Source organism: Sorex araneus, chromosome 2, assembly GCF_027595985.1.
Source record: "Sorex araneus isolate mSorAra2 chromosome 2, mSorAra2.pri, whole genome shotgun sequence".
Taxonomy (NCBI): Eukaryota; Metazoa; Chordata; class Mammalia; order Eulipotyphla; family Soricidae; genus Sorex; species Sorex araneus.
This window is the reverse complement of record NC_073303.1, coordinates 148,127,354-148,143,819: the sequence shown is the minus strand read 5'-3', so window position 1 is coordinate 148,143,819 and position 16,466 is coordinate 148,127,354. Positions and strand designations below refer to the sequence as shown.

The following is a 16,466-nucleotide window of genomic DNA, read 5'->3' as shown; positions in this document are numbered from 1 at the left end:
GCTGATAGGTGGTGTCCAGGATGCTTTGAGGATATTGTCCTTGTAGTGGCAAGTATGGCCTGGGCCCTTGACATGAGCACTCAATCAAACACCTGCCCATGAGCTCTCCAGGCTAATGTTTCAGGACAGCTGGGCTCATCTGCCCAAATGCACATGCCAGCGAGCTTGTTGAGCCCTAGCGTAAGACAGAAGGAGGAAGTGGTCTTTCCTCCTTTGGATCCCATTTCCTTTTCCACCCACCTGTTGCCCCTGCTGTTAGTTACAACCTGTGGAATGAGAAAAATCAAAACTTGAGATGATATCCCTGTTGGGCAAGCTGATTCAGAGGTCCATGGCACATCCTGTAAACCGGACCCTAGTGTTTTGAGGGCAAGGTGGGGGGTTATAGGAAACAGGTTTAATAACACCTCAGAATTCAAATCTTGGGGTGAAATTTGAACACAGCTTCCTTATCTCTCAAAACCATGAGGTTTTTCAGCTCATTTGGAAACTGTTTTACATTTTGAGTATAAGTTAATGTAGAGTATAGATAACCACTATTTATTTTATAAAAATCAGAAACCAGAAACTTATTTACAGATAGAACTCAAACATAGATGGTCTATTAAATTTTATTGAACATTTTTAGCAGTTTTCTAGACTGACCTCTCACTGGCCTCATCCGGGGAGGCCAAGAACAGTGAGCTTGGGGCTGGGCAATAGCGATGCGGGTAGGGTGTTTGCCTTGTATGCAGCCAACCCGGGTTCGATTCCCAGCATCCCATATGGTCCCCCAAGCACCGCCAGGAGTAATTCCTGAGTGCAGAGCCAGGAGTAGCCCCTGAGCACCGCTGGGTGTGACCCAAAAAGCAAAAAAAAATTTAAAAAGTACAGTGAGCTTGTTCTGTGTGGCCCTGAGTTAAATGCCTTGTCCTACTGTGTAGTCAGATATCACAGTTGGTTGCTCTGAGCATGGATAAACCCGGACAAATATGAGTGTCCCCCTGAAACAAATTAGCCCACAGAGTTTTATTTGATGAAGCAGTAAGCAAAAAGGCTGTTCTGTTTTCTTAGGGTGCATGCAATGGGAGGACTGTTAACCTCTGCTCTAGCATCTATTTCAATTAACGGGTTTTGTGGCTGAGACTGGGGAAACCACAAGAACCACCAAGCACATTTGGGGCCAAGGCCTGGCTATAAAATTGGCTTCCCAGTCCCTTCACTCCAAGCTGAAACTACTGAGAAGACATGGGCATTTGCAGATGTTTCTGTATGGGTTTTTTTTTCTGTCCTTGAGAATTTCTGATTTCATTAAGTCTTTAATACTAAAAGTAGTTTCCTAATTTCCTCTGTTCTACTCCTCATCTCTGCTTTGTATCATCGAAAATTTGTGAGCCAGTTACACTGAAATTAAGCGATTGGCTAAGGAAAGACCTCTTCCTCTTTCAAAGACTTCCATAGTCCTCCCATTCACCAGACGGTAATTACAAAGCTCAAACCCTCCCTTCCAGGAGGAACCTGTCCTTCCATCTTGGATCCTGAGTCCTTGTTAACATCCTAGCCCCTGGTCCTCTTATAGCTAAACAGTCTTCACAGTGACTCTAAAGCTTAAATTATCTGTAATATGTGACATAGACCAGAATGAAATCTTAAAATAGTTGATGGGATATTCTACATCAAGCAGCAATCTTAAATGGTTTAAAATGTTCCCCCATTTATTATCTTACCAAAGTACCTGTTACTTCCTCCCATCCTTCCTCCAGAGTCAGGGCAGAAAGCCTGACCCAGAATTCTGATACGAAGTGTTAAGACCTCACGAGTTGAAAGCATTTGCCAAGTCACAGTCAGTGTTCAAAAGGGAGCGAGCCCTTCCCCTGCCTCTTTCTTACATTTCAAAGTTAGCAACCTGGTTAGAGGAAGTGGAACTGTATCGCAGGATTTGGGGATTAAATGAACAGGATTCCAGATTAGGGTTATTTTTTTTTTTTTTGGTTGGTGGTTTGATTCTATAAATCTTGTACATTCTTGCACGTGGCCAAGCTGGGTTCAATCCGAGGTTCCTCATATAGTCCACTGAGCACTGCCAGGAGTGATCCCGAGCACAGAGATAGGAGTAAGCCTTGAGCATAGCAAGATATAGCCCAAAAATCAATCAAACAAAAAAATTGAAAATCAAATTTAGCTGGGAACCTTCTCTCCCTTAACTGGAGTCATAGAAGCTATCAAAGTAAATACAATTTCAAACTATCTGCTCACCAAATGTAGCACTTAGATCACTATATCAATGTATCACTGTCATCCCGTTGCTCATCGATTTGCTCGAGCGGGCACCAGTAACGTCTCCATTGTGAGACTTGTTGTTACTGTTTTTGGCATATCAAATACGCCACAGGTAGCTTGCCAGGCTCTACCATGCAGGCGAGATACTCTCAGTAGCTTGCCGGGCTCTCCGAGGGGAATGGAGGAATCGAATCCGGGTCTTATATGGTAAAATAATATTTTCATTAATAGTAGACTGTGTTCTCTGTAGTGTTGGAGTTAAAATAGGGTCACCAAGTTAAAAATGTAGTTCCCTCCTGAAACAATATGACTTTATATTGTTAATTGGGGCCGGAGAGATAGTACAGTGGATAAGGTGTTTGCTTTGCACACTGGCCGACCCAGGTTAGATCCCTGGCATCCCATATGGTCCCCCAAGCACTGTCAGGAGTAATTCCTGAGTGCAGAACCAGGAGTAACCCCTGAGCATCTCTGGGTGTAACCCAAAAAGAAGACAACTTATATTGCTATTTTCTAACCACAGGTATAACAAAAGAAATACATGGCTATAGAATAATTTTTTTATTATAAGATCAAAAGAGATGATTGTCTGATTATCACATGTGTGTATATAACCAAATTACTTAGGATGAATGTAGAACCCACTCCTTCACTTGCATGATTAAGAAACTAATTTTGCTCCTGTATTTCAAATGCTTTATTCCTCCTTAACTAGTATGTTGTATATTAGGACCTCTTGCAGTTTACTTTTCATTTGATTTCTCTCAGGCATTTAATTTGAATATAAAAATGTTACGGGTTGGTATTTGTAAGAGCAGCCTTTTATGCTATAAAGAAGATGTGGAAAGTAAAAGAGAAAACCAAATGCTTTCAAAGTAACTTTTAGAAGGTCCTGTGTTAATAGTATGTCCTCATTTGAAACATTACCTTTGCCTCTCACATTCATCCTGGTAGCTAAATGAACAAATCTCAACCTGGACACATATTAGTTTTGTTTTTGTTTTTGGAGGGAGGGGTCACAGCTAGTGGTACTCAGGGCTTACTCCCCATTCTGTATTCAGGGGTTGCTCTTGACATTGTTTTGAAGACCCTGCAGGGCTGGGAATTGAACCCAGGCTTCCCACAGGTGAGGCATGCGCTCCTCCCACTTAGCCGTCTCCTGGACTCCAGAAAAACTTTTCAAAAGCTCATTCCCTACCTGTTGCACAGGAGTTTTGAGTAAGTGAGCTTTGAAAATAGAGTATTTGAAAGCCCACCAGATTGTTATAATGTACCAATAGAACCACAGATCTAGACAGACAACATCTCTTGGGGACAGTGATCAGGCCCCCTCGTTTCCAATGAGTGGGTAGCACTGCACCGTAGCACTGTCCTCCCGTTGTTCATCAATTTGCTCGAGCGGGCACTGGTAACGTCTCCATTGTGAGACTTGTTGTTACTGTTTTGGGCATATCGAATACGCCACAGGTAGCTTGCCAGGCTCTGCCATGTGGACAGAATACTCTTGGTAGCTTGCCGGGCTCTTCGAGAAGGACACGGAGAAATCAAACCCGGGTCGACCTCATGCAAGGCAAATGCCCTATCTGCTGTGCTATCGCTCCAGCCCCAGTGAGTGGGTACTAATCATAAATAAATGCTTATTGAATAAGTTTTTTAAAATCTCACTGTGGAAGCTAATATAAGCCCAGTTTTATATTCTGATTTTCATTTTTATTTGCCTGTGAATAATTTACCTTTGACTTTTAGAAATGTCAGTCTTAAATCTACAAAACCAGCAGACAGAATGAATTTGACATCCAAATGAATTTTGCCAGGATATTAAGAGGAAAAGAGTGGGTGTAAGGTTAGCACAATACAAAGCTAATCATGTCTCTTGAGAACTCACATACCATTCTTGGTTTTGTAAATGCTTCCTTGGTCTTCCAATGTTTTCTAATTCTTTGCAATTTTAGTTTTCAGCATAGTTATTTTTATCAGATTTGCGTAAGATGCTTTTTATTCTGTTTATAGATTAGTGATTTTTTTACGTCATTTTTTCCCTACTTGCTATTTGGAAAATATTGAGATACCTCTAGTAATTGGATGGATTTACCAATTTAAATCTGGGGGAAGAGAATAAATCCTGTTTTATTATTTTGCATGTTAAAAGCAGGAATTTTTGAGTCCTGGAACGCCATGTATTTATCCATCTGTTTTTGGTGTTGTAGAAGGTGATCCTTCAGCTCTAATTGACACTTGCCTAAAGCCATCTTTACTTTGAAAGCTTCCTGGGCAACAAAAGGAAGAGAGTTGTATTAATTTCATTCTGGCTCACAGTTGATCTGGTACTGGCTCTTGCAGGAATGCTGTCATTTCTGTAATCCTCTGTAACTGATGACTGTCCCTCTTGTCCCTGGTCCATCTGTCATCCTTCCTCCTTTACTTCCTTTGCCCTAGCTTTGGCCCCCTGAGTTTTTGCTCTGAGTCTCACACACCACAGAGAAACGGCAGAGGGTTCTGATGGTGCCTGCTTGCATCATTCTTCTTACTGCCCCGCTGTATGGCATTGCGAAACATTTTCAACACTTGAGAAGAAAGGCACTATGTAAAGATAAGGTACTTTCAACGGGTTGTTTTCTTTGTGTGTCGCACTCATAATTTTAAGAATATGAAGATCCATCAGAGGAACTTTTCCATTCTTTCTTTTTATTTGAAACTTAAGTTTTAGGCTAGCACCTTTTCAAATTTTTGAATATTGTATCAGTGTTTCTATCAATGTGTTTTTAAATGTTAAGGCTCTGGACCCGCAGTACTTTAATTGGAATGGGTGAATTATTTTCTTATTTAACTTTCTGTTTGGAACAAATTTGGTATCTAGAAATAGATTTCTTTCTGGGTAAAATAATTTTGCTGTATAAAGGCTATCTTTTATTCACAATAGAGGAAATAGCAAAATTTCTAGCTGAAGACAATAGGTGTTTTGTATTGCTGATTTTCCTAAGGGGGGAATTATTCTGAAACTCAAAGACCAAATCTAATTGGTGCATATGTTCAGTTTTACTTTGAATTAACAATTGTGAATCCTTTTTTCTGTGAAGGATCCCAGTGCATTCTCCAGCCTCTGTACAATCTGTGTGCACAGTCAGAAAACTTATCTTCAAGGATGGAAGAGATTTTCTTTATGAACTGCTAAATCTTGAGTGATAGATTTATTTTTAGATTATATGCAGTAGCATTCTAAATTTATGGCTTCCAAATTTAGTCATTTTGAATGGGAAATGCATTTCTAAATCTAAAGATACTCATCTAAACTTTTTTTTTTAAAGATAGAGCAAAATAAAGATTAAAGCAAAGTGGTAGAGGTGTTGGTATCGTATCCTTTTTTATTTAAACCATAACATCTTTTATGAAGAATCTAAATGTATGTTTGTACAGGAAATCATGGCCATTTGGATGAAGAGATTATAGTAAGTATAATTTTATAGGACGATTTTACAGCTTCATCCATTTTAAACAATCCTTCCATTCATATTAATAACCAGGGGTTTCTGCATCAGTTTGCATAGAGTGAACTAGGGAAATAAAGTGGTGATCATTTTACTTATGGAGGATCATATCATGGCAGTGTTTCAAGTGCTTTTATTTAGATTGAGATTATTAAGCAAGGGGAGAATTGGGTCTAAAGTTTGCTTCAAGGGTAAATTTGAGCATCATAAAGGGATCATAATTTGGGAATACTAGTACTAAACAGAAGTTTTGTTTATTTAAGAGATAGCATTATAAGACCACATAATCATAGTGTTACAACATCTGCCTGATATACTCTGGAAAGTGTTTATCCAGGATCACCTGGGTGTATGATGTGGGAGAAATTTAATATTATCTTTTCCTTTCTATTTTCTTACTCTTAGCTATTCTCTCCTTTCTCCTTTTTCTTTAAATCTATATTTTGATTACTTTCTGTGTCAGTCATTATAGTCTTTATCTTCACAGCGAGTGTCACCCTTCTGTGGTGACCATCTGAGCTCCTTAATAGATCGTCTCCCCTTTGCTGCCTTGTCAGCCTTACACACTGAGCATCCCTCTCAACCTTTGAATTAGATACTTTCTTGGAATCGGGTTTTTCTATTTGTTCAATTCTAACTTCTGCCCAATAGCTAGAACTGTTTCACATGACCAGGGTATCAACTGCTGCTCCTGGCATATTTCAGACCTGAAAAGAAATATTTAATACTTTCCAAAACCTGCTTCTTTAAATGCATGGAGCAAATTGAAGGACTACACTTCTTGAGGTAAATGTCCTCTGTCCTTTGTCTGATTCTTTGTCAAGTGACTCTTTTGAAAGGCTCTTTTATGATTTCTGTTGGCATTTTGTTTGTCCTATGTTGATCATTGACTAGTGCTACTAGTGTTTCCCTGGCTTTTATAATATGGTTGGTAAGAAGGTGGGAAGGAAGAGGAGGAGTCACTGCCAATGCCCAGAGAAGGGGACTGTGTTTAGAGAGTCTGTCAATGCGGCTACCTTGTCTTTCCTTCCGCTCAAGTCCCTTTATCCTAGTCACTAACAAGACATGTTTCTACATTCATAGGGTATCTAGAGTTGGTGTATGTTTGCTTATTTTTGTTACCCTTGGTAAATGTTCACTAACGTCTGCTTGGGCTCTGAAGATAATTTCTATTCTATTTTCTGATTTCTGAACTTCAGGAGAAGGTAAAGCTTGATGCTGAGAGGGAAAAACTAGAGAGGCTTCAGGAGCTTTACTCCGAGCAGAAGACCCAGCTGGACAATTGTCCTGAGTCCATGAGGGAACAGTTACAACAACAACTGAAGAGGGTCAGTAGCAAACAGGACTGCAACAGTTATTTTTCCTTCTTGTTTTATCAAATTCCATTTACCTATGATATCTTACTTCCCATAGCTTAAGTTGCATAAACAATAGTTGTTAGATGCTTTCTAAATAGACTTATGCATACTGACAGTGTGTATTATTTCATGCTTAACGTTTTTTTTAAATCCTTATTAGAATTCTTCACTCAATTTGTAATGCAAAAACATTCTGTAGTCAATCTTTGTAACACAACAAAACTGACACAAAACCTACACCAGAATTTAAAACACTCAAATCAACTGCCATTTCCCCCCAATTTTCTGTTGCATCGTGTACTATTTTCCCCTTTCATTTTCTTTTCTTAGCTTGATTTTTAGACTCTTTGGCCAAAATTATCTTGTTCTTTGATTTTTCTCACCACCACCACCCATTGTTTTGTTTCTGTTTTTTTATTCTGCTTTGTAGAACACTGAACTCATTAGCACAAGTACTACAATCAAAACACGTAAAGCCTGGACACATGCACGCATTGCTCTTGCTCTCAACAGTGTCTGCTATGAGCTTCTTAGCTTCCGTGACCTTAGGGCATCGTAGACCTTCTTCTTGAGTTCTATTGGGTTACTCTCCAGGTCTTAACACTGTCAGTAATAAATATGATCACCCTGGTTATGTTTTGGAAATGAAACTTCCCAGGTGGAATTTTACAAACATCGAAATGTCCACTAAATGTTTCACATTTTCTTGACAAGTGAATTTTATCCTCTAAGCAGCAGCCCAAATAATCTGTGACCCCAGGAAAGCAGTCAATAACAGTGTTGGACCTCAGAAGGAGCCCTTAGTAGTACTTATCTTCAGCCATTAATAACTTAGAATTCCATGTGAGTTCAAAAAGACTATTCACGTTGTTATGTCTGTATCTTCATAGGAATGAGAAAATTGAAAAATAAATTAATACAGCATACTTTGAAAATTTTTATGACCATTATATAAAAATATTTGATACCACTGAGTATCAGCAAGTAATGAAAACTTGCAGTTAAAATTTATGTAATTAAGGACTGGAGAAATATTATAGAAGTAAAAGAGATTCCCTAACACACCAGTTACAATTCAATTCTCAGAACCACATATGGTTTCCCAAGTACCACCAGGCATGATGTCTGAGCACAGAGCCATGAGTAAGCCCTAAGCACCTCTGAATGTGTCCCAAACACTCCCTCTCCAAAAAAAAACTTATGTATTTCAGAAGTTGAAAGTATCTTAATAAAGAGTAATAAAACATGTTAAGTTACCCAATAACAATTCATTCTAATATTTTTTTCATTAGTTATAATCACTGTCACTGTCATCCCGTTGCTCATCAATTTGCTCAAGCGGGCACCAGTAACGTCTCCATTGTGAGACTTGTTACTGTTTTTGGCATATCAAATATGCCATGGGTAGTTTGCTAGGCTCTGCCTTATAGAAAAAAGTTTTTCAATAATTTTCTTCCTCTTTAGTAACTTTATTGTGTACAGTAAAATTTTCAGTAAGAAGAGAAAGCTTCCTGATCCTCAGTGTCACCAGTCTCTGGTAGTCTTGTGATAAAAATGAATAGTTCCAAAAAAATTTAAAAAAGAGTACTATTGTGAAATTAATTTAGTTGTAATTTTTATGCCCATTTACAGTAGAGTTGAGAAGTATTTTTTATTGCTTTTCAACTCTCTTTATTGCTAATGATTTTATAGTCATCCAAATACTTGATGAGTAAGCAGAATGGTTATAAATTGTGTTCTTTTCTTCATGTAGTTATCAGATTACTAGCTGGTCCTTTGTAAACATTCCTTATAATAAAATTTTGTGGGTTCTAATTAATAACTTAGACTCAGGCTGATATAAATTATTTTTAGTTTAATTGAATTCAATATGATAGCATAAATTTGTTTATACTGTAAGGATTATGTCTATGAAGAAGAAAAGGAAATGAGGCAGGCAGTCTATTCTGCTAATTGAAGGCAAAGACTCCTTCCCTTTCCGTTTTAAATGGGGTATAAAATTCTTATCATAAAACCTCTTTCCTGTGATAGCTTCTATTTACCTGATATTAAGAATCCTACTAATTCTATTTCCTAGGGATGCGAAGCATAAGAACACTCCACCAATTCCTTGACTTAACCAGTCAAAAGTCCACTTGTTTTGTGAGAAGTTCATTTATACAAGAAACTTCCTTCCTATATTATCACAACCCATTTCCTTTCAGACTTCAGACACTTTAGTACACCACTTAATTTTAAAGCTTTTCTCAAAGTATTTAAGCTAGATTCAGTGAAATTGTTTTAAATATAAATGACTACATTGGGTGGCAAATCTTACAAAATGTTTAAATCTGATGAAAAAGAAAAAGAGCCATTTCTTAAACTGTACATGTCTCAAATACTTAAGATGAAATTATAAAGTGATTCTGTGTATACGCCACTATGGATTTATGACTGGGCTTCTCAATTCCAAGTCACTGCATTAGATAGTTAAAATACAATTTTTATATGATGTTGATTCCATGACTTGTGATTATATTCATTGATAGGGCTTCATCAGGTGAATTATTATCCCCCAGATATGTACAAGTAATAGAGGGAAAGAGTTGAAATTAAGAGAGCCTTTTGTATGCTTGAATAGGTTCCAATATTAAATGGAATTAGAGGGTGGTGGCCCCACCCAACAGTCCTTAAGACTTACTCCTGCCTCTGTGCTCAAGGATCACGCATATGGGAGACCATATGGAGGTCAGAGATCAGACGCTTAAAAGACGAGCTTCTTAGCCACTGTACTATGTCTAGGCCCCTGGTTCTACTATTAAATGGAAGAGACACCTTGCCAGAACCATTTTCTTGTGATTTTGACATTTACTCGGCTCACTGCTTGTTTTTGTTCTCTTAATTAAAGTTGTGGGGGCAGGAGGGGAGCTGGCTGGGAGACTGCCATGATTTTACAATTTAGAAACTCCTTTTTCCTCGATCAATTAATTTATCATTTAATCTTGAAGCAAAAATTTAGTCTTGAGGGGCTGGAGCAATAGCACATCGGGTAGGGCGTTTGCCTTGCACGCGGCCGACCCAGGTTCAATTCCCAGCATCCCATATGGTCCCCTGAGCACTGCCAGGAGTAATTCCTGAGTGCATGAGCCAGGAGTAACCCCTGTGCATTGCCAGATGTGACCCAAAAAGCAAAAAATAAAAAAAATAAAAAAATTTAGTCTTGAATAATGAAGTTATTTAACTTCATCAGTCCTCTATATCCATATGTATAAAACAAGGAGTCTGTTCTAGTTCATTTCCATTGGCTTCTCCAGATCCCAGAAGTACACACTTAAAGAAGCATTTGAGTGTAACTCATAAAATGAAGAAATATTAACAAACACTGTGCCCCATTTGCCTTTAGCACTGGCCTTGAGCTGTCATGAGATTTTAACTGTAATCTCTACTATATATACCACACATGTATTATTTTATTTCTGATCCCCTACTAAGCAAAGAAAACAAAAATTTGCTTGTAAACGTCTATTAAATAAAAGTAATTGGAAAGAAAAGAAGGCATTTTAACTGACTTGGTTTTTTTAGCACTACTGTATTATTTTCTATCATGCCTCACCTTTGAGCCTGCAAAACAATAGCGATTCATAAAGTTCTTTTTGTGGGAGAAGTTTAAATAAGATTTTCATTCACCCAGTTATACATCTGAATGTGATTGCTTATGTATTATTTTGTGCTCAATTAAACTATGCCACAGAGTTTATCCCTAATTTTTTATCTTAAACTTACAAAAGTTTTTTCCCCTCCCAAGTTGATCTTTTTGACCCACAGTGCAAGTTTATATACAATTTATTTGATGGTTTACATAACTTGATCAGATGATTACTCCAGAATATTCTTAGTGTTGAGCTTAGCTTTAATTTTCAACTTTCCTACATGGTATACTATTATTTTCATACAGAGGTTGAAATATTTACTAGAAATAAATTTGTGACTCTGTGACCTTCACCCACATAAGTAACATGTTGCATAGTACTAGATGTGGAATAAATGACTAGCATTGCAGATATTGTGAATGTTGACTTTGTGTTATGATTATTTATAATTTTTAATATTTGTTTTTATCTCAATAACTTTCATCATAAACCCAGATTAACTGAAGAACCTTAAAAATTGAATATGTATGCCTGTATGAGTAAACATACTTTTTTTAGATTGTAAATGTATTGTTGAAACATATCTCTTGAATTATCTTTCATTCCTTTAGTACTGAATAGATTTAGTATGAATTTATTAGTTCCTTTAGAGTTAAAAGCATGTTTTTATTAAGCTGAAATTTCAATCAGTAACTTAAAATAAAGGCCAAGACCAGTTACTGAGAGTATCTAGCCCGCACGGCAGAGCCTGGCAAGCCTACCCGTGGCGTATTCTGTATGCCAAAAACAGTAACAACAAGTCTCACAATTGAGACGTTACTGGTGCCCACTTGAGCAAATCGATGAGCAAAAGGATGATAGTGACAGTAACAGAAGTGTTAGGCAACACTGGATATGTTTTTAAGATTGTTTTACTTTTCTTAATCTCAGAAGATCCATGGTCTGTTGACATAATAATGTTGTTGCTATAGTGTTGGTTGTAATTATATGGAAGCTTAATAGCCTTCTATGAATAACTCCCAGTGTGACTGCAGAAGATGGAAATAAATTCCATTTTATTTGATAAAAATGTTAAAGGACTGAATTTATCACTTACATAAAAACCAGAGGAGCAATGGTCCACTTAAATGCCAAAATAGCTAATTTATCATATACTTATTTATTCAACTCATTGATATATTGATTGAAAAAATTTTGACTTAACATATGCAGAGCTTCAAGCTATATAGCCCACCTGTCTTCCTTTTGGGAATAGATTATTTACATATATATGAATTTTTTTTTCTTTTGGGGTCACACCCAGCAATGCACGGGGTTATTCCTGGCTCTGCACTCAGGAATTACTCCGGGCGGTGCTCAGGGGACCATATGGGATGCTGGGATTCAAATCCAGGTCAGCCGCATGCAAGGCAAATGCCCTACCTGCTGTGCTATCGCTCCAGCCCTCATATGAATATTTTTTATATAGTTGTGAGTGTGTACTATTTTCTCTCATCATAATTCTCTCAAAGGCTCCAAATACAAGGGGAAGGAGAGCTAAAATAGGAGAAAAATTTATACAACACACAATTTCTACACAGATATAATTATTCTATCTTCAGCATCTTATAACTTGGTTAGTGGTTACTTTGAACTATTTTATTTTTATGATTTCTGATCATTCCTAAATGTTCTAAGACAGTGTTCAGTGTAGCAATGCTTAACATATTAAACCACTCATTGAGCTTGATTAAGTCTGTGGTGTCAATCTCTCTAGGAAAAGAGTTTGCAAACAATATTAAGGAATGGACAGGAATCAAATTAAAGACTATATCATACATATATTTAGAATTATAATTTTAATACTGACAAAATTTGAATGTGCATACATATATCTTCATGTATACACATATAGTGCATGTGCTCAAATATACATATAATGTAAACATACCACCTAATCATATATACTCTAGAGAATATTAATTCAGAAACTGCAGAAAAGGAAAACTAAAACATGAGAAAGTTTCAATATTTTCTCCTCACATCCCAGTGGATTGTGTTCTGTTCCTTTCAGGGTAGTATATTCATTTTAGAAACCTTTTATCTATTATGCATACCAATTCTTCCCATTTTTAAATAATTATCAACTTTTTCATCTTAAATTTACTCTACTTAAATGTATATATATTAAAGATTAATTTTATTTAAAATGTTGTGGGAAATGGAAATTTTCTCGAGAGATATTGCCTTTGGCTGCAGATAATGTTTAAATTATTTACTGAATTCTGATTTTATCTATGATACATTTTTATGCTACCTCATGGATTTTTTAGAAGTTAAAAATATCCTATTTATTTGCAAATTAAATTTAACTAACACAAAACAAATCTGAAAGAGAAAAAAAATAAAACTACTTTTAGAATAACAGAGTCAGCAAAGTTACATAATATAAAAAAAACAAATAAAATCATGTGCTTTTCTGTATTTTGACAGCGAAACATCTGAAAAATAAGGCAAACAATCTCATTCCCAATACCTTGAAAACCATAAAATAACAATTAAAAAATTAATTGAAAACAAAATATGTCAAAGAAATTGAAAACAGAGTAGATGTAAGTTGTTCCATGGTCATAGATTGAAATAATTAGTCTTGTTAAAATGAGAACCCGATCCTCAGCCATTTGGCGCTGAAGCAGGAGTATGAAAGCAACAGCCGGTAGAGCTTCAGAGAGAGCAGTCTAAAACTGATAATGAAGTTATCATTTGCCTCCCCTCCCCCACCTTTCAATTCCATTCTGTCACTCTTTGGGGAGATTATTCAGCTCCACCCCTGCTCAGTGTTGTACCTGGAAAAACATTTTGGATTGCTTACTTTAATATCTTTTCATCTTTTGAAGGATGCTGTTAACAACTCTTGCGCTTTGTTTTCATTCCTTCTCTCCTAAGGATGCGGATCTATTGGATGTGGAGAGCAAACACTTTGAGGACCTGGAATTCCAACAGCTGGAGCGAGAGAGCCGTCTGGATGAGGAAAAGGAGAACCTGACCCAGCAGCTCCTACGAGATGTGGCTGAGTATCAGCGGAACATTGTTACTAGAAAGGTACTTATTCCAGCTGTTGCTAAACGTAGAAAGTCAGTCCTGCGCCAGGGAGATAGCTGGAAAAGTTGGAGTGAGTACTTAGCATGATCAAGGCTCTGCATTCAATCTCACCACCAGGCTCTGGATTCAATCTCATCACCACCCTTGTGGCACCCAGCTCCACTGGGTGGACCACTCCAAAAGAGAGTCAATTATAATTATTATTAGAGTTGTTAGTGTGTCTCTGTCTACCTCTCTTTTTATCTCAGTATCACATACTAGATCTTGCACATGTCAGTGGTTCTTGACATTTATAGGCTAGTGATACTGCAAAACAAATAAATTAAGATATGGCTGTTGAGGAAAATGAGAAGCGTGGGAGGTAGGTAGAAACATTTTTCTATCACTGCTGAAAATATCTCTGCCACCGCTTTTTGGAGAAATGGCTCCCCAGGTCAACTCAGTCCCAACCTCACCATAGCATTTGGGGCCCATCATCTTTCCCTCTCAGGAGTTAGGAGGGAGGGAGGGAGGAAGGGAGGGAGGAAGGGGGAGAGAGAGAGAGAGAGAGAGAGAGAGAGAGAGAGAGAGAGAGAGAGAGAGAGAGAGAGAGAGAGAGAGAGAGAATGTTGTTCTGTAATCTAAATAGAGCCTCAGTTTCTGTTCTACAATGGTTTCCGTATTTGTATGTGTCACAGGGAAGTGGTCTTCATGCCATTGGGCTACTTCAGAGCTAGGATATCTCTTCTTAAGTTTTATTGTTTCCCCAAAGTATATTGCCAGGTTCTCCTTACCTATGCTGTAGATGCATTTATGCACAATATTCATGTTTTTTTTTCTTTTATGTAAAAAATCAAGACAGAGAAAACCAATAGTTTAGATTTTTTTTTTTTTAAGATTACTTTCTTTTGCAGTCGTAAGTAACTTGATTCAGAATAGTTCCATGAACGCACTCTAGTTTGGAATACTCTGTTTTCATTACTCAGTAGTTCTCAAAGCTGGTTGAGTTCTCAAATCCGTGTAGATTACGGATTCCACTCAACCCCTACACCAGAATGCAGTTTTTATTTCAAAATTTAGAATTACCACCAGTGCTCCATACCAAACCAATAAAATCAAGGGAAGAAAAGTTGGGTGTGAAGGAGACTTTTTTTAGTTTTTTTCTTTTTTTGGCAAGGGTGGGCATGGGGTGTGTCAGGGTGCGTCAGGGGTTGAATGAAGGAGTCAGATTCCAGCACAGAAGCTGAATTCTTGAGCTCTTAGTTTAAAAAAGAAATTGTATCGTATGTCCCATGAGGCACCTCTCAAGACGATGTTTTTTAAATGTCCATTTATAGTCCAAAAGATTTCCTGTTGACTTCTGGTTTCCTCAAATACATTTTAAAAACACTTAACTTGTATTGGTAAAGAAAGGAAGCACGGCAAGTCCAAGGAATTTCTTCCACACTCTAGGTAGCGATCACTGACTACCATTAGCTAGAATGTGGTCACTATTACTCCAGTTGTAAACATCTTTCTTCCCTTTATTTCCCAAGATAGACTGAAAAACTCTTAAATATTTAAGTGTCTGTTTTTTTTTTGTTTTGTTTTGTTTTTTATGATCATCCTTTCCCCTTCACCCCCAGGAAAAAATCTCTGCTCTGAAAAAGCAAGCCAGCCACATTGTACAGCAGGCTCAGCGAGAGCAAGATCATTTTGTGAAAGAAAAGAATAATTTAATAATGATGCTACAAAGAGTAAGTACTTCCTTTTCGGCCCTGGCCACAATACAGCATGGGTTTCTGAAAGAGATGTCTAGCCTTGACCAGACCAGGAGTGTGTCAGCTCTGAGACAGGCTGTGGGCCCCATGGCTAAAGAGCTCTGCAAGTCCTGTGGCCACTGAGGCCAGCGCCTGGAGAGCACCTGTGTGCACGGCCGCCACCACTGCAGGCTCAGGGATGCAGAACTTGTGTGAGCACCACTGGAGAGCAGGAGCCCTGGCAAGCAGGAAGTAAGCCCCACAGGGTGTGTGGGGGGGTGATAGAGCGAGCACCCTGGCAGGCACCACCCTCCCCTATCCCACCTTGTGTGCAATGAGCATGAAAACCAAGGGGAAAGGGAGGGGTGAGCCACTGGAAAAGAAAAAGCATAAAACTCTGAAAGATAATAGCACTGTAGCACTGTCGCCTGGTTGTTCATCAGTTTGCTCGAGTGGGCACCAGTAATGTCTCCATTGGGAGACTTGTTACTGTTTTGGGTGTATCAAATATGCCATGGGTAGCTTGCCAGGCTCTGCCGTGTGGGCGGGATACTCTGGGTAGCTTGCTGGGCTCTCCGAGAACGAGCCCAATCTCGTCCGAAAGATAATACCAAAAAAAGAAAAAAAACCCAAAGTTATAAGTTCTAACTTGGGGGAAATTGGAATTTAATAGTGAGTTCTTAATAATGAGAAGTGAAATATAATTTAATACTTTTACATATATCTTCATGTAATCCTCCACACTATTAAGCTAATATGTGAATGATGAGTAAAATTCTGGAAACACATAAGAGTGTTTCATCATGTTTTTTTTTTCTCCACATAATGGAATTATATTATTAAATATTTTTTTCACAGTGGGAATGTGTATAGTCCCTGATTTTATTCTTTTTTTTTTTTTTAAAAAAAACCTTGCCTTTTGTCAAATAGATAAAA

The 16,466-nt window shown here is 37.7% G+C and overlaps 1 protein-coding gene across 1 annotated transcript in view; it reads left to right on the top strand.

The window, feature by feature from the left end:
* The window catches only part of PHLDB2 (pleckstrin homology like domain family B member 2), a 119,565-nt gene that overhangs the window by 65,977 nt on the left and 37,122 nt on the right, over nt 1–16,466 (top strand). The window contains exons 6-8 of the mRNA XM_055127120.1: nt 6,944–7,072; nt 13,657–13,812; nt 15,417–15,527. Coding sequence (XP_054983095.1) covers nt 6,944–7,072; nt 13,657–13,812; nt 15,417–15,527 — 396 coding nt within the window. The remainder of the gene's footprint in view (nt 1–6,943; nt 7,073–13,656; nt 13,813–15,416; nt 15,528–16,466) is intronic.